Source organism: Epargyreus clarus, unplaced genomic scaffold, assembly GCF_041222505.1.
Source record: "Epargyreus clarus isolate Ecla_fem2 unplaced genomic scaffold, WU_Ecla_fem_2.2 ptg000007l, whole genome shotgun sequence".
In the NCBI taxonomy this organism is placed as follows: domain Eukaryota; kingdom Metazoa; phylum Arthropoda; class Insecta; order Lepidoptera; family Hesperiidae; genus Epargyreus; species Epargyreus clarus.
The window spans coordinates 16,640,432-16,663,649 of NW_027332215.1; the positions used below are offsets into that span (position 1 = coordinate 16,640,432).

General features: G+C 34.3%; 1 protein-coding gene across 1 annotated transcript in view; it reads left to right on the plus strand.

The window, feature by feature from the left end:
• Window positions 1–15,334: 15,334 nt before the first annotated feature.
• The window catches only part of LOC140743786 (adenylate cyclase type 5-like), a 44,262-nt gene continuing 36,378 nt past the window's right edge, over window positions 15,335–23,218 (plus strand). Inside the window, exons 1-5 of the mRNA XM_073075374.1 lie at window positions 15,335–15,472; window positions 17,822–17,955; window positions 20,308–20,428; window positions 22,173–22,329; window positions 22,790–22,939. Coding sequence (XP_072931475.1) covers window positions 15,336–15,472; window positions 17,822–17,955; window positions 20,308–20,428; window positions 22,173–22,329; window positions 22,790–22,939 — 699 coding nt within the window. The 5' untranslated portion in view covers window position 15,335. The remainder of the gene's footprint in view (window positions 15,473–17,821; window positions 17,956–20,307; window positions 20,429–22,172; window positions 22,330–22,789; window positions 22,940–23,218) is intronic.

Below are 23,218 nucleotides of genomic sequence, written 5' to 3' on the forward strand. Positions count from 1 at the left end.
AATTTTACCGTACGAATACATACAACAGTGGTAGCAACCCTAAATACTAAGTTGTAAAACCTAGTATAAATATGTATATCTAATGCCTATCTTTCTTCAAACCGAAAACAGAATAAATAGTGTTGCTGAAAGCCAGAAACTATTACGTATCTTCAAGTTTACTTTTACTTATCTAGATGTGGGATAAATACGAATTCTTATTGTCCATATGTCCTGAATGACATAATAGGTGTTAAATTAACTACGTGTTATTAAAAAATAAAACAAAACCTTTACATTTTTGAAGTTTTGCTATCGAGCTCGATGTACTATATGTCTATGGGGCTATAATATGTATAATATACCAAGGCGATAACATACATATCCACCGTACTGGAGCGTTCGCCATATTGGATTTAAATTGACGTCACTAATCAAATCACGGATTGTCATCAAACCAAACGTATGTGCAAATTTCAGCTCAATCGAGAAGTGGGTCAAATGTAACTTTGCCAGATTTGACCCTCACACATAGAGGAACTAACTAAGCAAGTTACATTTGTAAATGTTAATCTTTTAAAGTTACAAATGTAACATTTTCAGATTTTAAGGTAGAAGTAGCAATCGAGAATGCAGTCCTCCTGAGTAAGTGGTTACTGCCGCCCTGGCACGCCGGGCATCTGTAATCGACCTCAGATAAGATTAGTGTCTTACATGATTTCAGCCACAGATGCATAGCTTCCCCCGATAACTAAGCTGGAACGTAAGTCTTCCATACTACACCACGAATAGGTATGATGGTGGTTTCTCCAGAGTGTACTACAAGGAGTGTACCACTTTGAATTAGTATTCCATTCCATTTCATTGTATTCCATTTGTTCACAGATACTCGTATAGATGTCGCTGGGGGCGGCGGGTCCGACCAGGACGAAGACAACGAAACTTCTAGCTGCTGGCGTCGCTGTCTTCGCTTCTGCCCGCTGCCCATTCAGGCACTTTGCGAGTCACACCGGTTTGAGAATCTCCATGTAAGTAACCTTATTGTAATTTTGTGACACTTAAATGCTACTCTAGGCTAGACCTTGTAACACAAAAGTGACAATTACAGTCTAATAATTTTAACTATCACCAAATTACCGTCGCTAAGTTATTAAGTGTTTAGCATCGGGAGATTAAAATACATATACTCGTATTTATTATAACTTAGGTACTGACTTAGTACAGTACAGTACGTATTGTTGATGGAAGCTTACATCCCAGTAAGCTGTTATGAATTCCAAAAATAAATTAAATATTCAATTCAAAAGTTATAAGAGTACTTATACAATAGGGCACGAAAATTATTACGTAACGCTTCGTTAAATATTCGAATTTTCTTTTATATGTTATACCGACCAAAACAAACAATTATTTATGCCTTATTAAATACAGAAAGGATCGAGGAAAAACATTCCTTTTTTTGGAAATAAGGACCCTTTTCCGCTTCACTTCGGAAAGAAAACTCACAACTTTTTAGCTAATTGTATTAGCTGGGTAATAAACAAATACGTGAATCACTAAAATGAATTATTTTTAATGCTTCGGTAAAAATCTTTGGTTGTTATTCTCTTTTTAATAATCCTACATCTACATTTTTTATAATTATAAAAATAATCGATTTATAAGTAAGCTATTAAATTGTAAATATAAATATTATAATACTTGCCATTTTAAAAATCCTTCTGGGACCCACTATAAATCGACCCGTTACTCATAGTTTCTGTTACCAAAACGCATTGCTACAGCGTATTCGAGTACGTTATTTTTATAATACATAATTAGTAAACGCGCTTGCAGTCCACCTGATAGTAAGAGACTACTAGGTACTGTCCATGGATATCTGTAATCAACCCCAGAGAAGATAAGATTTCTACCTGAGGTTTCTTTGAAATAAGTTGGCACGCCTCGCAAAAGTATGTCCCTTTACCACACCCTTCAAACATTTTGCAAAACAAATGCAAATATTCAATTGTCTTATTGCTAAAATGATTTGTTGTCGAGCTATAATTAATTTTATATTTAAATTTACCAAACATATTAAATGTTTAAACAAGAAATGTTACAACAACAACGCTTACTTTGTCCTTACGGCTACGGGTGACTTACATAATATAAGGCGTCCATGTTAGTCTTCAGGGGTAACAGCGCGCCTGTGATCGGCTTTCTGTAAAACTCCTGTCCTATTTGGAGTTGGTTACATTGTATTTGAGTGGTAATTACCACTTAACATCAGAGGGGCTGCACGCTCGTTTACTATTTCTTTATTCAAAAAAAGACAAAGGTTTGTCAGATGAAGGTATTGAAAAGTGGGATTACTATTACGCCCTTCTCTGGCTAAGAGGACTTTTGGCCTGCAATGGAAGGATGACGAAGGATGAACCTATGTTTAACAGTGGATTTTAAACATTCAATGAATAAACCTGATTAAATTGTACCGAAATTTACAAGAAACTATTTTTTGTGTATGCAAAATTATTATTAAAAAAATATTGTTTGTAATGATAGGTACACGTACCTATTAAGATATAAATGGGTCATTCATTTATTCGTAAAAGTAATTAAAAATATTTGTTATTCATAAACCATTATATAAACAATAACTTACGTATTTAAATACTGTACCTTTAACTATTTGTTGCCCCAAACCTTCAGAGTGTCGAACCCAAAGAACTCAAACTATTTGAACTTTGTAAAGAATTCAGCAAAGTTGCCGCGATACGCTCCCTGAATATTCTTCTTTGTATGTAAAATTTGGGACGGGACATATTTTGTATGAGTCTTCATAAACGATAAACAATATAACAAAATTTGACTTAAAATTACTTACTTTATAATTTCGTAAATTGAACTGATCTGATGATGGAGTCAGGAGATGGAAAGTGGAACTCTACAGTGGCTAGTAGTAACCCCGTAAATAAGGGTTTATTACATGATTATTTTCAACAAGCACCAATTTATTTGCTATGCTTTTACAGGCTTTTTTCGTTATCTGTTAATTACTGTTATTATTTGCATGCATTCTTAATAGCGTATCCAATTTTAATAAAGTTAATTATTGATTTACGATTACTATACAAAGGAAAGAATAATGTTCAATTTATATTAATTAATCGAATGATACCGTACCACGCCGTAATTTATAATTAAGTCATGTCTCATTTTACGAGTTTGGTTGGCTTGTAATTTCCATTAGAACGTTTTTTGTAAATTAGTTAATTTCTGTGACAATTTTTTGACAAATTACATTTTTAGCAGTTCTTAAACTCATCAAAATAATTATTATGCTATTACATGACATATATAAATTAAATACACAATAAATAGTAGGAGTATATTCCGGCCCCTCACGGATAAGATTTATTATCATGCATTTTAAATGACTTATATTTGAATCTAGGTACCCTAATGAGTAAAATTCAGCCTCTCAATCTGGAGGTCCGAGGTTAGAATCCTACACGTCTGGGAGCTCTTTTGAATTCCAAAAAATTCAAAGGTCTCATGAGTTTCATTCAGTTTCTACTTAGCCAGCGGTGAATTATTTTTATTTAACCACATGGTATTGGTATAAGCCGCCTGTCGCCGTTTCTCGATAGACAGTTCATATTTTTGTAATTAATTTCTAGCAAATTATTATTTGATATTTCAAAGTTTAATGTTACATTGAAGAAATAAAGGTCCTATAAGATTCAGAAATATTATAATAAATAGCAATTGTGCGTAGCATAGCGATCTTATATTTTGGGGCCCTTGAGAATAATACAACCGAATAGTATCCAAGCTACTATAGGATTAATGGATTAGTAGCAGCTTATTATGAAAAGATTCGAGGAAATATATAAGACGAAAAACGTTTTCATAATCCATTAAACGACCCTATAATAAAGGATTAAGGCTTAAAAAGGGTTTGCCATCAGCTAATTTAGTTCAGAGGTTGCTTATTACATTTTATTAGTCTTAATTAAAAGACATTTTTTTCTTTATTACATTTATATTTTTTGTTCTTTTTTTTTGCATTTTAGCTTTCTACGCGCAGTTCCGCCAGTTGCATTTATTGGGTTTGTAGAATAAAATTATTACTATATTAATTTAACTAAGTTTAGCGTACAGCTCTGAGATGACTGAATGGTGCTTGAAACATTACATACCGATATCTAGTAACGACTTCAATGCAATGTTTGGATACTTGCCGAGTACAGACGAATCGATGCGAATACAAATATGCCAATAACGTACTCGGGTGTATTCGATATTTACCACGTTGCCCGTACGTTCTCTACGGAGTTTAGGTACGCGAATCAAAGGTTTATGTGTGTTTATCTGCGCGGCGTTTATATAATCGTCATTGTTCGGCGAATTACTCGGCGGATTGATCACGAGTATCTAAATGTTGCATAACGCTTGGATAGTATTCCTACCCGCAATTGACAACATCAGACCTCCTCTTAAAACTTCAAAGCCCTTCTTATTAGTATCTCTTCCTTAACACACAATAGCATCCAGAGCTGCTTTACGTGTAAATTGGTATCATAAGACAAACTCTGTGTGGTATAAATGAATTAAAAAGATTGATTAAAGCGAACAATATCACTACTTTCTTTCATCACTTTTACCTAGTTCTTTGCAATAAAATTCCTAGAGGCACCGTACAAATACATTTATCCTAAATTTACTCTTGATCTCCTGTAATAGATATCGAATCAAATCGAATTACGTACATAAAGAGGTCGCTTGATCGTAGAATCTTGAACAATTGCTTTTATTTCATCAATGCTACTTTGCTATAAAGGCTAATCTATCTACCATATATCATATTTCATCTATTACTTTCTAAGTCTACGTTCCTGTTTTAGTACACTTTATTTTTCGTCTATATTTGATTTCAATTACTAGATATCTAAATCTAGTTGGGATGTTGGAAACGATTTTATTGAATCGTGTTCGAACGGAAAACAACTGCAAGTGGTCGAAAATATTTTTGTATTGCCAAAAAATTCTATGATCAAGGCACATTTTCAGTTTAAATTACTTGTAACTTTACGATGAATAAGTATTAAAGTCTGCCTATATTTCTTGTAGTCTGCTCTTATACCTACATATATATATACTTATTACCTCTGTTCTCATCGTAGTTAATTTATCAATATACATAACCATGTATATTATAATAAGGAATATGTATCTTGTGTAGTTTTTAATGAACAACCTACACATGACGGTGCGATTATCGTTTTCCTTTACCTACGCACAAAATAAAATTGGCATCATCAAAATTTCTGATTTTACTTGAATATACATGACACTAATTGGCTACAAAAAATGGGTGCAATACATACAGAAGATTGGAACGAAAACCCTTCGGCATTGAAATCGAAGAAGAGTTGACCAGTCGACGATAATCGCGTCTATGTGTGCATCTGATGCGATTTTGTTATATGAAACTATTAGAATGTTTTATCGTACCGCAGGACTCCGAATCCCATCCGCACCTGACTGCAACTGGCTATAAGGAGGTACAGTATATTACCTGTTTTAGACAGATTTTTTCAGCACTCACCATTAGCAGAGAGGTTGACACGGCCTCTCAATTCGCGGGTCAAATCCTAGGTAAGGCCCTCGGAATACCAAAATTACATGCTTATTCAAAAATAAATAAATATGACTACGAACAAATCTTCCAATGCAACAGGTTCTGACTTGAAGCTGATCATAGATGCGTTACCACCCCTAGGATCTAAAATAGTCGTCCATCCAACGAAACGCCACTGATACAACACCTGGCGTAGAGATGGCAGTGGAACTTCACCCACCTGTCGAACCATACTGACCTTCAGAGAACCTTCCTGAATATGCTGATTAAATCTCGATGTGCGATGTAGTTGTATTGGCTTATGCAACAAGAAATAGTTTTAGTCAAACTCATTCGACACCTTCTACTATACACTTCAACAGCCGTCCAAATTCCTGCACATTTAATTCTAAACTGGAACGACAATACCACTACTATCCTACGAATTTAGAGATATTAAATTTATCCCCATCCTGAATCGTTGCTTTATCAATTAAATTTTAATTCAACGTTCTATTGTTTGTACAAAATGAAGAGATCGTCAAAAGTTGAAAAGGTTAAACGCCCATCAGTAATTTGGATTAACTCGCTTCATTCAATCAAGTCTGAATGATCCGAAGCGCCTCCAAATTACTCGCAGCACCTGACTTCCACAAAAAGTAAAATAAAATAAGTTATTCAAGACTGTGTCGTTCCCTTTGGCAATTAAGAGTGATGAATTACGTAGGTTGTAGCTTTCGATCACTCAACATTTAAAAGTAATTGAAATAATAATTGTCATTCATAAAAAATATGTATTATGTATGATAAAGGCGTAAGCAAATCAATTGCAATATTGAAAGCATATTATAAGAACAATACATAACTTAGCAGCAAGTCTCTTATAAAGAAATATCGCAACTCCTGTGTTACGCTAAGGACCCACCAAAATTATAACTACATATACATATGTCTGTCTTAAGCATATGTGGGACGATTTTAAGCATATTTTGGCATAAACAATCATTAATTGCGTTAGTGTTTTGATTTACATTAATGTACTGCACTATCTAATAATTTATTTCCTGTCATTATTCCACCGTTACCAATACACCAATAAACTAGTAAATATGTTGAAGGTGGTAGAACCCTCTGTGGTTCAACTCCGGCGGCACCACCACCAATGGGTGTGTAGTTCTGCTTTATAACAGCAATGTTAAGCGCTGCTGTTTTCTGGAGTGAAGAGTGTGGTAAGGGTAACATATTTTTCCAAGACATTCCAGCTTAGTCCTCAGGGGGTAGCGGCGCATCTACTTCTACAGGGCATATGAAAGAATGGGGAATACATACGTACATATATACATACGTTCGAAAAACATTACCCTCCGCAGTCGGGGAAAAAATACTGTATGTATTTATGTATTTGCCACGTGCAGTGTCAGTAACTCGATGCTATAGGTAGGATCCATAGTAACACAGTGACAATGGAATATGAGACTACGTTGGCAAATTATTCATCGCGCGATCCAAGCAAACTAAGCTCCACGCATGCATAACTAGACACCAATATTATTAGACACTAATATATTAGGTATTACGTCATGCTAGGGCTCTTGTAGGTACTTTGAATTCTTAAAAGGAACCGATATCCGAACCTAGACATGATAATAGTCATCGGTATATACGCCTGATGCGACCGAGTTTAATTTATTTATGATGTACTGATTTTTTATGATATTGAGGTAGCACGCGAACATGCAATCCACATGATGGTAAGTGGCTCCCGCCACCCATGCATTTTTTAATCTTTTTCGACGTAAGCAATTTGCTATAAGAATTTTAAATTTGGTAGGGTTTTCCATGTCACAAATGCAGCACCACCGCCACAACTAATAACAGCATTCTTAAGTTGCGTAGTAGGTAGGTAAGTAAAAGAATATACTAAGTTCCATCTCACTGTTCTGGGAAGGTATCATCACGTACCTATTATGACAAACAAATACAACTTTCAGAAAGTTACTTAACTCAGTGCTCGTTGAATGCAATGAATATTTTATTTCATGACACATCAACGTTTTAAAGGAGCAACTTAACTAACTCTTGTGACCCTCGTTGCAATCTCATCTCCATTTCGGGGACGTGTTGACATGACAACAAGTGGTTCCCGTTCCGACCGCAAGTCTACAGTTATTTTTCACTTTTAGGAAAACTTTTAATGGCGTCCTAAAGTTCCCTCCTTTTTGACTTAATTGCTATAATTACTCGAGCGGTGTATCCTTACAACGTCCCATGTACTTTTGTTCCGTTGTTTGTTTCAGTTCGCGAAATACTTTCATCATTATATTTTACGTATTTTTAAATACGACGCGTGTTATAATAATTTATACCTTTATTAAAACTTTGTTAGGATACCACCTAATTTGTTGCGAAAAAAATATGCCAATCATTTTTAAAGGATTTTCTTGAGATTAATATCTAAAGTGCAGGTAAATACATTTAGCAAAGCATTGATCAAATCAAAGATTTACAGTTTTAAAAAAATGAAAATGCTGGTGATTAAATAATCGTTAGAGACGACCCATTTTAAAAGTAGTCTGTTTTATACCGTGATATGAATTTCGCCGGCAAAATTGTTGTAGCGTATCGATTTATTAATTTATCAACGAAATGGGATCATTATACCTCAAGGGACACGGTATTGACAACAATACATCAATTTCGTTATTCATAGAGATTGTGCTTGTGTATTGTCTACAATGTACACACGAAGATTGAGCGAAAAATAAATTGCCCTCTGAATAATATTATTATTTTGGAATATTGAGGCATCAGCGATACTTTATTTGTCCTCTACGCGCTTTTAATAAGGGATATAAACATTATAGTAAAGGTCGAGATGAGTTATTTATATTTTTTATTAGTGTTCGTGGAGGTGGTGGACCTGCATATAATGAAGCATAGTAAAAACTTAAGTTACGTTCCTAAGTAATCAACCTGAATTGGAGAAAAATCCTATGTGATGTGTATCATAGATGTGTTTCTGAAGACTTAAAGACTTTGCCATACCCTTTTAACAAACAAAGCATAACAGCTTTATACTAATTCGGCAGAAATAGGTATAATCGTGTTGCCACCTCGATTGGACTTCAAGAAGTTGTATTCAAATAGTAGTTTTATAATGCAAATGTTATAAATTAATGTGGAAAGTAGAATATTATATGAATATTATCTGTGAACCCCATACAAAAAGTACAATACTGAGTGTGGTACAATGGTCACAACACCGGTCTACCTTGGACCAACGGATTCGATGCCCTATCAGACAGACATCTATTCATAAAATGTATCCGAAAATATTTTCAACTGAATCTACTTATTACGTTTAATGTAAAGTAAATGCTGTTATTACATTTCTCGTCCATCTCCGCGAAGGGTAATAAAATTTAATAACATAAAAATTATTTTTGCGTTTTAAACAAGAAATATACTTTCTAAATGAATAGTCTTGTTTGTACATCTCGTCGTGCGCCGGGCACCCTGCTCGCGGACTTTTATAACAAGTTTAACACAACTTTTATACTTTTCGCAAGCAATATTAAAATTAATTTTGTTTTATTTATATTTCACAAAACTTAAGATATCAGTATCTTTAAAAGAGCGAAGTTTCATAAATTTCTATAACTGGATTGAAAAGCATTTGTATCCTACATTTTTACTAAGATAAGTAAATCGGCTATTGTACTTTTATACTTATGTTAACAGTATGTGCCATGTAAAATTAAATGTTTAAGCGTATTGGCACTTTAATTAAGTTTTGTGTTAATGACAAGGATAAAGTCACCTATTTTTAATTCCAAAGAGTTTTGGACATGTTTGTAGAAAATAAGATGTTACTAATTTCGAATCTATCGTCCCATTCTATCTCAAACCTGATGCATTTATATCACATGTACTGAGTTAGTACTACTGATTATAGTTTACTAGAGGTAGTACGGCAAAAAGGGCCTAAAATACTGAAATTCGGGAAAATGCGTAAGGAACTAGGTATATAAGAAAAGCACTGTTCACCAGTTTTATTAATAGTTCATACTTATTTATGTTCCTTATTTTACCTCACACAGCGTGTGGTATTATCGTGAACGCAATTATAAAGGCTCGTTCACACCTGGTACTCTGCCGCCTTCGGCAAACTAATGCGTCTATAGCGAAAGACTACTTTCTCTCTTGACTGCTAACTTCTTTCTAATGTCACCTCAGGCTTTGAACGGCTAACTTACACTAGATTGTTAGGAGTTTTTGGTAAGCAAATGAATTCGCCTGATGTCCTACTGTAAATTAGCCCTAAGAACCGGTGCACACAAAGCGGTGCGGCGCCGCAATAGTCGGACATACGGTTGCAGATTATTATAACAAATACAAAATAGATAAAAACCCATTTTCGCCTCGTTTTGCGACTCTCGTGTACAGGAACGCACTGTTTGGCGTACTACAAATATCTGTATGCAAAACGCCGGAGTGACAACGCTTCGACGCCGCAGCGCCGTCTAACGCGTCGTGTGCATCGGCACTTAAACTATTCGTTTGTTGAGCTTTGCAAACAAGCCTTATAAGGCCATGTCCACATTTAATAAGGCACACATACATAGATGTAGCTATTATTACTTGCTTACCAGTGTTGAAATATGATCTAGAGTTACTAGCTTCTTTTTACATTCATAACATAAAGATGATATCAAATTTAGTAATGAACAACGTTCAATGTATACTTGTGGTTACTGCTGATTGGACGTCTCTGCTTTGGGTATGTACTTCATGTTATAGACATATTACTTTTTTCAAATAACAATAATAATACAAAGATATCACACAATTAAATATGCAAGTAATGTTTAATGTATTAATGCGTCCGATGCTAATCAGCATTTCATACATACATGTGCCCCATTCTATAATAGTTTACAATATCCGTAAACTATTAACTGTTATATATTATAAACATACAACATTTTTATGTAATAACACAGTTATTTAATCAGTGAAAACTATATGGAAAACTATGTCTTTTACACCACAATAAACGGTTAATATTGTTTGTTATACAAATCATAAAACATAACTTAAGCTAAGCTGTTATACATAATAGATTTCGCATTAGTAATAATATTCACTGCTATTTTGATCCGTCTGCTCTAAAATCGCAAACTATCAAACTAAGCGGTTATCTATCAGAAGATATTCGCGTTTAAGTGATTTGAAGTACAAATCCAACTTCAAACTTGTTACAAGCGCAGCGGAAACTTCTCTATAGTTATCGCGGAGGTGGGCTGCTAAATTCTCAACTTATTGGCGTTCTACGAAATACTAGCTAGATCTATTTCTGGCCCCGTTAGTGCGTCATTTGTATTAAAAGCGAATATATCTGTCTACGAAATGACTACATTTGATTGATTTTACCTGTACAGCACGTGTAAAGGATAGACCACCATATTCGAATCTTCTTATAATCTCATGTCCGTGAATATGATTTGCATTTTGTATATCTTTGTATATCAATATTTTCTGAAATTTCCACATGTACCATATCTTCTGGAATAACGTACTGAAAAGTTACGACTCACATATGCATTGTATAGGTAAACACAAATCATACTTTAAAAAAATGGAAAAAACAAACATACAAGTCAGTAAGTAGTCACTGCAGCTCTAACACAACTCTAACCAACTCCAAACAGAGTGCGGTTTTACTTGAAGCCGAACTCAGATGCTTTGCCACTCCGGAGGACTAAGACGATCATCTCATATTTATGTCAGCCGGCATCCCCGGAAGCCGGAAGCCGGAAGGTGGTAGAACCCTTTGTGGTTCGACTTCGGCGGCACCACCGCCACACCTATTTCTACCTAATAACAGCAGTGTTAGGCGCTGCTGTGTTCCGGTTTGAAGGGTGTGGTAAGGGAGACGACTTTTCCGAAGCGTTCCAGCTTAGACTTCAGGGGTGGCGGCGCATCAGTGGCCGACCTCAGGTAGGAATATCTAATCCTATCTGGGGTTGATTACAGATGTCCATGGGCGGCAGTAGCCACTTACCATCAGGTGGACTGTATGCTCGTCTGCTACTCCTATATTATAAAAAAAATCCACCCTTCTACCTAAACCACCTTCAAGAGTGATATAATACTTTGTGGTTCCATTCCGACAGCTCCACCGCCACATCTATTTCTACCTAATAACAGCAATGTTAAGTCCTGCTGTGTTATGGTTTGAAGGTTGTGGTAAGGGTGAGATACTGTTTAGAGGCATTCCAACGTTGATTACAAACGTCCATGGGCAGTAGCAGCCACTTACCATAAGGTTGATAGCATGCTCTCTGCTACTTCGATATCATATAAAAGGAGTTGCTTTACGCTAAAAATAGTTGTGACAACGGTATCTCCGCAGTTGAATCATGGTGGTTTGACCACCTTCCGGAATTCACAGCTGTTCTTTTGTGTGTAGATAAGAGATATACTAGTACGCGTAAGTAATTCTGTCGTCACATCTTATTTATCATTAGCATGATAATGTAATTAGCGTCCCAAACGTCGAGTTTAATTATTTTCGAAACACGAATTCGTTTCAATTATTTTCTCTGAACGATCACAGTACGCGTAACACATTTATTTTTATTAATTATCGTATTATAAGACATATTCACATAATTCGTCACGATATTACATTAATGAAAATAACACACTGTAATTCAGTAATTAAAAGCTTTTTACAATCATCGTTATAAGGTAATGTTTTGTGTAAACGGTTATAAAATAAATATAACGCTGATTCGGTACGAAATTGTGATTGTAATAGGATTGTGATAGTTATTCCCAGAAAATATTCGAGCGAGATATTACGACACCCAATAAGCGTTGCATGTAACGTATATTATGGGGATTACTTCGCCCAATTTATTATTTTATTAGTATAATACGAAGATCGCGTATTATGGTAAATTTTGCTTTTGCTTCAGTTTGTTGCGTTAAAGGAAACATGTTTTACTTGTTTATTCTATATCTTTTTGTTTGTAATAAAATGCATAAAATAATAGTAACATTGCTAAATTTAAATTTCTCGTACTATGAAAGTTGATGGAACCAGTGTATCCTGTGATCAGCTTACTTAAGTGGTTACAGATGTTCTTGCCATGGCCACTTACCATAATGTGGATTGCATCCTCGTTTACTACTTTTATTATAACAAAAGGAAAAAGACATTTCTGAACCCCATCAGAACATACCCAAAACTTATGGACTTCTGTAAATTTATTTTATTTATTCCTGTGTCAAATCGGAGGGAAAACTTTGTGACATATTGTAATATTCTGTTATATTTTTTATTGTTATGTTATGTTACTTTATGTTCTTTTACTTTTTAGAAAAAAAAATATAAAAGTATTCTGTATAAATTTATTTCTATGAAATTATAACATTTACGATAGGTACTTTTAAACCAGGTAGACTTCAGCTTACAGGATACGTGTCAGCAAAAGCTGATGTTGGTATCTTCGATCGTGTACTATAAATAGCCAATTGTTTATACAGCATCAAAGTTAGTTACATACTAGTACACTCACCACCTGTCATATGCGGGGTTGTAGGTACGTTCCCCATAGAAATACTTTGTCGAAAGATACAGTTAATTTATTTGTTACTTATCAAATACATCGAATCGAATTTTTATGGTTCATAATTTGTTTAACTATGCAGACAATTATATAAATGTGTGTGTAACTCATTAATAAAAACTCACGCATGAAATGCGTAAATTAGTAACACTGTTTTTTTCTATCACTTCAAACAGCTTATTATTTACGAGCTTTTTCCCGCGACTTCGCTCGCGTTTGAAGTAATATTTTCATCCCCTATTTTGTCCCCTTGGGGTAGAATTGATCAAAATCCTTTCTTAGCGGATGCCTACGTCATAACATCTACCTGCATGCCAAATTTCAGCCCGATCCGTCCAGTGATTTGGGCTGTGCGTTGATAGATCACTATGTCAGTCAGTCACCTTTGAGTTATATATATTTAGATTTCATGGCTTAAGTGAAGTGAATTATAGTGGAGTAGAGCTTAATTAGCGCAACAAGTGTACTCTAACGGACCTGTCTAAAGCTGGAACAAGAATCTGTCTACACAGGCGGAAATATGCCTATTCCAGCCATATTTCTGCCCTACTCAATAATCAATCCAGATGATAATGCAACTGATTTTAAGTTTGACAGTTCATGTTCTTCTTTCGTGTAACACGCATTTTACAGCCCGGAACAAGAATTTTCCATTTTTAGAAAAATATGCACGCGAAGTCGCAAGCAATAGTCAGTTTATGAATAAATGCGCAGCCAACTTACTAAACAGACTGTTTTTGGGTCCACGAAACACAGAAACAATATTACCAACTTTGACCCTCTGTCGAGTGGAACCACAAATATTCTGAAAACAAAGCTCTGTGTACGAAATGTATAGAAACTATATTTGGCGACAAGGATTTATTATAATTAATTATGAGGGTTTGACCTTTTACGCTTGAACAAGCCTTTAGTTGTATAAGCCTTATCGACACGTTACTATGATAATTAAAATTAGTACCTTTAGTCTACTTTTTCTTATTTTATATCCTCATTATTTTGTCATCTCTTGTCTAAAGAAATAGCGTTCCAGATGTTCGAAAGTGCCTACATACATACAGATAAGTATGTCTACATTACTCAAACACAAAAATAGGTGCGGTGTTAGTGCCGCCAGGGTCAAACAACAAAGTGCTCTACCACCTTCATACCATGTTAGGATAATTCTAGATCTGAAAAAATATAGCAATCCAATGACTGCAAATAAATGCAATGTAACAGATTATTTTAAGATTTTGAGAAATTTCTTTTTGAATATCATAATTTCCGGAATTAATGAAAAAATGAAGGGAATCCCTTAGCCAACTGTTATGATTATTTTTTGGTCAATCTAATGTTTTATATCCACATTTTAGAGATTATATTTTGATTTGTTATTACTAATCTATGTGTTATGGTAACATATTATAATAATGTTTTTTAATTAATGATACCTAACTATTATTTTTACACATTGGTTACATGTCTCAGATGACTACATCAAAAAACAACGCATAGAGGCTTGCCCTCAGCACGTGATCTTAATTTTATTCACCACAAATTTTATTCAGAATACAAGCATCAAGAATATCTCACATAAAATAAAACATTATTATAATCGAAGCTATAAGTTACCAAAGCGGTCGCACACAAAAAGAATTCTTCGTCTTCTTAATACATAATCTTATTTAATGTTAAATATGGAAATAAGGATAACGAAGCGGAAATACGTGGTCTGTACGAATGTAATATTTCACCGGTTTAAATAAAGGAAACGCGGTACAGATAAAATATGCTCACAATTCCATATTATACAATATACATGTTGATTTTTTTTTTGTGAACTGGAATAAATGAACGAGATTACAATCCGGTTGTTATCCAACGTTTTGACCAATAATAATTTAAAATTCAACAAGCAAATTTCACAATTCCATAAGCAAGCAAAAATTAGAATGATTGACTATTTAATGAATAACGACACTTTGCACACCCTTTATTCTTAAACAACAACACATAAACATATAAACATAAATACGCGTTGCGGTAGCTCTGCATACTACAAGGTGCTCTATAACCTTGTAAAACATATTTCTGACCAATAGATTATTTTGATTTTCATTTCGCAGGTTGAAATGTTGTACCAGCGCTACTTCCTGCGCATGAACCAGACGAATATGACCCACCTGCTAGGACTACTGCTCGGAGTGACTTTCGGGCTACTCTGCGTGAAGGCACGGAATCTACTCCTCGCCCAGAACTACTTGGACATGTACGTCTACTTATCCTCGACCACGACCTTAGCTCCCTTGATGGAACCCAACGACCAATACCAGTCAGTATCCTACTTTAAACGAACATTCTCTAAGTTATACTTCTTTAAGCGCGTTTTCGATAATGATAAAAGTGAGTTTTTACAATAACGATATCGATAACAATATCGATATTGATAACGATAACCATAAAGTTGCCTAGTAAAAACAAGTTTGGCAAAAGAGGCTAAAAACAAAATATTTTGAAATATATAGTTAGATTTTTTTATTTGTTTTGTAATTTTAGTTTCACTTCATGCGTGTGTCGATACAAGCAAAACCTGTTTCTAATTACGCCAAAGAAGTATAACTTCACTTGCATGCATACGTAAGTACGTAGACACATTTTTATATAACGTACATATATTGATTTTAAACCATTTTTAAATAAATACACATACGTACACTGTTAACCTTTAAATACACATAACACATGCAACATAAACAAAAACTACTTTGCTAAGTTTTTAACTTATTGTAATTATATCGATGTAAGTTTCTCAGAAAAAACACTGAAGAATCCGATCAATATTCCCGGTTCGATTAATTCCGAACTGACAAACTTGACAAATTAATGTCCTGAAAGAAACGAAGTGAAGTTCAGCCTTACAGATTAAATATAGACTCGTATCTTGTTAAAGTTAAAACCTAATACCTACTCATACGTCTAATGTATAGAGAGAGTATTAGTGTTAATGAAGCATCGTATAAAAGATGGCTCTAAGTTGTGTGTGAAGTAATTACATTGGAAGGCGTTAGTTGCGTTCATCTCTTTATAACTGAAGTTTGAAGAACGGAGATACTTCACAACTTTTTACTTTACGTTTTGTTGTTAAGTTTACCTTCTTAAGTTCTTACGAATCCACTGTTTAACTCGAAATGCAGTCTTTGTCAGAAACCATACGGAAAACAATTAACACGATACGCGAACTTAACAAGTAAAAAGAACTAAAGTAACATTTATATTTTAAATAAAGTTATATAGAAAGTTACATTAAATCCGTGTTTGGTTTATAAAAGGTGCAAACAGTATTTACCTACTAAGCAACACTTCTAATAATATTTCATAATAATAATTACACTGATGTTTGAATTCAATGCAAATGTGTTAACTAGAAAGGTATACGTTAACTGAATTAAATTAAGTTTGTAACGTGTGTACGGGCTGCAAAGCTTTCAGCTCGGCTCTCACAAGTTGTAAAGTTGGGTAATCCACATAGCGTAATAGGGATCCCCAATTCCATTCTCACCTAGTTATTCATAATGAATTTATGTAACTCTAGGTTTATAGTTGTCTGTATCTAGTCAGTGGTATTTATAATAATAAAATTATACAAGCATTCCACGCAGCTCCGTGCAGGTAGAAGCCTATACAGAGCTTTTTGGTTACTTGAAACATTGTAAATGTAAAAATTACTCTAATAAACTATTTACGCAACTTTTTACGCAAAACACAATGACCTTAAATTCTAATAACGAACAAAAATTGACAACCGTGTTTTAATCGTATAAAGTCATGAACGAAACACATTACAAATAAATTTTGTTTGTTTCATAATACTAAAGTATACCCTACAATGTTCATTTATAAACAACTAACTCAAATATAACATCAGAAAGGGGAAACTTCGAAACAGCGCACCACTTTGTCTACGACGATGTAGTACCTATATAAATTATTTCGCGGAATTGCCATATAAATTTCACCTTTGCAGAAAGTCTTATAAACCGTTTCATACTGGATGAGCTCAGAAACCGGAAAATAAAAGCATTCATATTAATGTAAGCGAGCAAATTTTTCACCATTACTAATTATATTATGCAGATTAAGTAAAAACTTGCAATTTTTGGATGTTCTGTAAGTAAATGATATGTGCGACGAATAAAGAACCCCTTTCCTTTAGGAAGGTAGTAGTAGACGGTAGTACTTAGTAGTTTTCGATATTTGTTTAAAAAAATTAAAATAATTAAACAGTTACAGTGTAATTTCATGTGTAATTCAATTTTCTAAATTAAATTAATTAGTTAAGATACTTCGCCGTCTTAAAATTGAATGAAACCACAAATGGCTGATTTGTCAGTTATTTTTTTTTTTAATTATTGACAAATAAAAAACATTTTTAGAAAATTTACGAATAAATAACTAACACTCCGTAATTTACATAATAAATAAATAAGTATTTCAAATATTTTAGGGACATTTTAGCACGAAGACGTGGTAAAAGATTTTTACGCAACTATTTCAATTCCCAAAACTGATTACATTTTATTGTTAGGAGTGAGTAATATTTACTAATCTATGTCTACAGCATGCGGATCGACGACCGGGGCGGCTACATCGACCCAGACTCTGGCCTGGTGAAACGGGATTACTATGTAAAGGAAAAGACGTCCCAGATAATCAATATATCTGTAATCGGATTCACCTCAATTATATATGCATGTAAGTAATGTCTTTTTAACTTTAGTCATTAGTTCTACACTTTCTACACTCACAGCCCCACACTAGGATTTCCTGTGTCGTGGGTGCCATGGACACATACATAGACAAATACACAAACACCCAGACCCAGAAACAGAATTCTAAATTCATCATTTAGATATCTGTCTGGCCGGGGATCGAACCCTTTGCGCGTCAGACCGGTATGGTGACCGCTCCGCAACGCGGGTCGTCAAATTTAATTTTAGTTAGTAAAATTTTATCCAAAAGGATAAAATTTTACTAACTAAAATTGTTAACTTTAAATCAATTCTATCCTAATTGGCCTATCAATAGGTTTTTTATCGGTATAATAGAATACTACCAAAGTAATCTATTCTTCACAATATTTCCTTAGGTGCATAATAAAATAAAATTAATAACACCTTTGTATTATTTTAGTGGATCTATTAATACATAATTTTGAAAAAAAAATCGTTTACGCTCATACGACAATTTTATAATGTGTTAGAAGTCACTAACAACTGCATTACACTAAGTTTGCAAATTAACCATTATACTTAAAATAACCACGTGGTAAAATATTTTTTTTTGGAGTTTACTCCTTAAGAAACGATTTGAGTTATAAGGCCCGGTACGGAAATTTTATGTGGAGTAAAATCAAGTGTAACACGAAAAGTTGAGGCGTTACGTAGAAAGAGACAAACATATATATCCACACTTTACGCGCAACACCAGTGAAGTCACTGAATAGAAATGTCATAATTTTATTCCTCTGTTAACTGTAGAGAAATTTCGTGTCATTGTGCAAAAGACTTTAATAGTTGCTACAGAAATTTTGACACGAAAACAATTAGGTACGCTTCAAATACAAAGACTTACCTAGGATCTAAACATTAAAGAGTAATTGCTCCATTTTACTCTATTTTATCATTTTACGCAACGAAATTGTCTTGGGTATTTTATTTATGTACGTTAAAATAATCAATAAATCACAATTGAATACTCGTGTACGTTTACTTTGTACTTACATACAACAGATAAATAATGATAATTATACCAAGATTTTATTTATTTTTTTATGATTTCTTATATGTGTATTTCTTTTATGATTTAATCAAAAACCAGTACTGTAAATGGTTTTTGGTTTTAAGTTAATAAATCTAATTACTTTTTCTAGCTACTAGAATATTTGCGTAGTATACGGTGTATTTATGTAAGCACTACCGATAATTAAGTAGGTATATGAAGTTAAATGAATTTAAGTTGCAAACGTAATAAAAACTACAAAGATATACATTAACACATATTCAATTATAAAGAACGTAAGAATAACGAATAAATTTTAAACTAACATAAAAAAGGAAAATAATATTCTTCATTTGACGGGGTAATATTTTTTAATATTACTCCGCTCTCGTGCTCTCAACGACATGAGCTTAGAGGAGCTTATAAGGACGCTAAGTATTTCATTAAAGATATACATATTAAAATTCCAACCTAAGTTTGAAGCGCATGAACATATTTGTCTAGGCATGTAATAACACCCTGAGTAATGGGTCCGCTCACCTATCTACGTAAGCTATTGTAACTCTATACGCATGCATTTGATCTCATCATCATCATCATCATCAACCAATTACTGTCCCACTGCTGGGCACGGGTCTCCTCTCAGAATGAGAAGGATTAGGCCATAGTCCACCGCGCTGGCCAAGTGCGTATTGGTAGACTTCACATACCTTTAAGATTTTTTATAAATCTCTCAGGTATGCAGGTTTCCTCACGATGTTTTCCTTCACCGTTAAGCAAGTGATAATTAATTTCTAATACGCACATAAATTTGAAAATCAGAGGTGCGTGCCTGGGATTTGAACCTCGGACCCCTCGATCGAGAGGCCGCGTTTCTTAACCACTAGGCTATCACTGCTGCTATTTGATCTGTATAAATATTATTACGTCTTATTCAGTCATTATTGGAGAGTAAGAAAGGTCGTTGGATGTATTTTGTAGACATTAGTCAATAATACTATTACAAGCTACTTTAGATGAGCATCGATTTGTTTCTGAAAGTTTATTTATGTACATATATAAAATTGTTTTCATATTCACATTCACATTACGTACTATATTCCAGCAAAAGTAATAAAAACCGATGTGATGTCCACATAGCAAACGACATGCAAACAAACATACTTAACATTTACTTACGCTTAAATTTCATTCGAATTTAAAATCATATAGACAACATTAGCACGAGCTATTTACAAAAGAGATCAAGCGCATATGTAACACTGTCTTTACCACATTATTTAGAAAAGTTTATTTTTATCAGTCTAATACCGTTTTTTTTATCAGGTCTCTTGGCGTGCCTGAGTCGACCGGCTATGAACGAAATCTATCTACTGACAATTTCCTATGTGGTTCTCGGTACTTTCATCGTGATTGAAGTAGCGCTTTGTGGCACCTCGATACTAAGGTAAATAAATTATATGTGAATATTAGGTTAAGAACAAAATTGCTTATATGCTTGCTTGCTTGTGCTTTAAAATAATACAAAGACAATAATAATAACTCCTATAGCTTTAATATATGTATATACTTCAACACAGGATGTGATAGGTCCACGAGTGCCTGCCAAAGGTAATTTTTAGTTAAAGTGTATAAAAATAAAAAAGGGTAGATTAATCAGTCATTGTTCAGAGTTGTAACTAGTTGTAACATTCTTTAAAGTTTGTTAGAGACATGATTTATTACTATCTACCTTGTACCTAATAATGTATCTTGTACACAGGCTTTGGCCCTCATTGGCCTCATTGGCAAGTGGATGAAACAGAAATATCAAATTTTGACTTTAACTCTTGTCCCGTGATATACAAAATTGCAAGCGATTTTACATAGGCATGTTGAGAAGATTTCAGTTGTAATACCATATCAAATCAATAATATCCCCGCAGCGAAACAAAAAACAAAGTATTAAAAAAATTTGTAATACAATTCGTGTTAATAAAAAATAATAATAAGTACATCTAATTTTTACTGCAACAACTTGAAGTTGTAGGAGTTTTGGAGTCTTTGGTATACAAGGAGATAGCGTATAATAGTGAAATATTGAGTGTCAGTCAATATTTGATTGAAATACAAATCCGTCGAAGCGTAAGTAAACTAAACCCGGCTTTACCTTTTTATAAAAGATACACCCTTTACAACCCCGTAGAAGGAAATACCCGACTCCCTAGTTTCCAGGGTATCATAAAAGTAAAACATCGTTAAAGCTACAAAAATAATAACGTCGTACTTTTAGTGTATAAGCACGTATGTTATACTCGTATATCGTACAGCTCAACGTGCTGTTAACGTTGTGTATGTTAGCGTCTTCGCGGGCTTCATACAAAACTGTGTGTTGTGTTTAATTAAAAATTCATGCTTCGAACAAGCTTTGCATTCTGCTCTGTCATTTGTATTAATTCAAACAAAGCCGCCAACCATACGAAGATCGGTCTGTGTTTTCTAAGTTTTGAAAATACTATAACAGCTTTCCTGATTTATAGGCATAGCTTCTTAAACCGCAGCAAAAATATATTTTTTATCCAAATGTCTCATGATCTTTGATAAATACCAATTTGTGTGTTACTTATAAAAATATTGAGTAATTACTTATAAAAAAAATACATATGAAGTTGCCCCAAACTCTGCACCAACTGTTTATTAGCCTATTTTTCATAATTGAAGCTACTCTAAAACCTGCACCAAACACCGGTTCGTATTTTAGTCTACGAAAACGGTTGTAAACGTCTTTCTAATTTATATGAATCTGTTTCAAACAAAGTTCACCAACTTGGGAAGCTTCGGCGCGTTATCTGGTTGGTACCGGCGCGCTCAAGCAAGCTAACATCATTTGATTTCAATCAACGTAACTTTTGGGTTTAATTTAAAGTCCAATTTGAATCATTTCCTTTCGCACCTCGCAACCATACTTGAATTTACTTGAAACCAAGAATGTTCGCTTTCGGTACGCAATACTTTGTCGACTGAAGCAGTTTTATAACTTTATATCACGGTTATAACAGGCAATCTCTTGAGCCTACCTCCAGTCAAATTAGATTCCATCCGCCGCATACCGAATTAATAGAACCAGATGCGAAAATTTTCCCTAGATTACTCATTGATGTTCAGTACGATTATCAAATCCAGATATGATAATAAAGGTATTATTGTGACAGATCTCTGAACATCAGCTCCGGTGCCTGCGCTCTCTTCATCTACGTGACGTATGCGACACTCCCGGTTCGACTAGTGGAAGCCAGTGTTGGTGGTGTTATTCTCATCATCGTCAACATTGGCGCTCAGATGCTACGCAACGATTCATCGCCCGCGGAGGTACATTTCTTTAATGTCGAAGTGGCAAGTAGACATGCCATCCACCTGATGGTAAGTGTTCACTGCCGCTCATGAACATCTGTAACTAACTACATATAATATATGGATTGTGACACCTAAAGCTAACCATAGATGCGTTAGCATTTTTAAGGACTAAGGTCAAAATACGCGCTCTTCCATGAAACACAAGAAAAGCTTAATGCTAAAAAGGCGCGGGGTGTCTATCTCTTTCAAACTTCTCTGGTTCTACGAACTTTAAAGACTCATTTTTATTAAATTTCCTCTATAGCCAATAAGTACTTGATGCCAAGTTGCAAGAAATTAATTATCAGCTTTAAGGGTAATGGAAAATATAGTGAAAAAGCTGAGAAGTCTGATAATTCTCATTATTATGAAAGGAGATCAGTGCCCTGCAGTGGGGCAATAATGGGTAGATAATGAACAATGTTTTTCTTCATAGATCATGGCCAGCCTGATCACCCTGGTGGCTTTCAACGTGGGCGGTATCCTGACCCACTACCCCCGCGAGCTCGCCCAGCGCCGCGCCTTCCTGGAGACCCGCGACTGTGTTGAGGCCCGACTTGTCACTCAGCGAGAGAATCAACAACAAGTATGTAACAACTGTTCTATCATTCTCCTAAGGTATTCTCGGAGCGCTATAAGTTATGGCAATGGAGATCCCATTGCCATAACTTATAGCGCTAGCGCTTAAAAGTGGTGCAATTTTTTTAATTAAGCAGCCCACCTGACTTATATGTGTAAATTAAAATATATAGGTATGTAGCAACAAAGACGATATAGCTAAATAAATTCCGAATATTACTGATATTCGAAATGCGCTTTAAGTTCAAGAAAACTTACCTATTAAAATTACTGAAAAAATCTACAA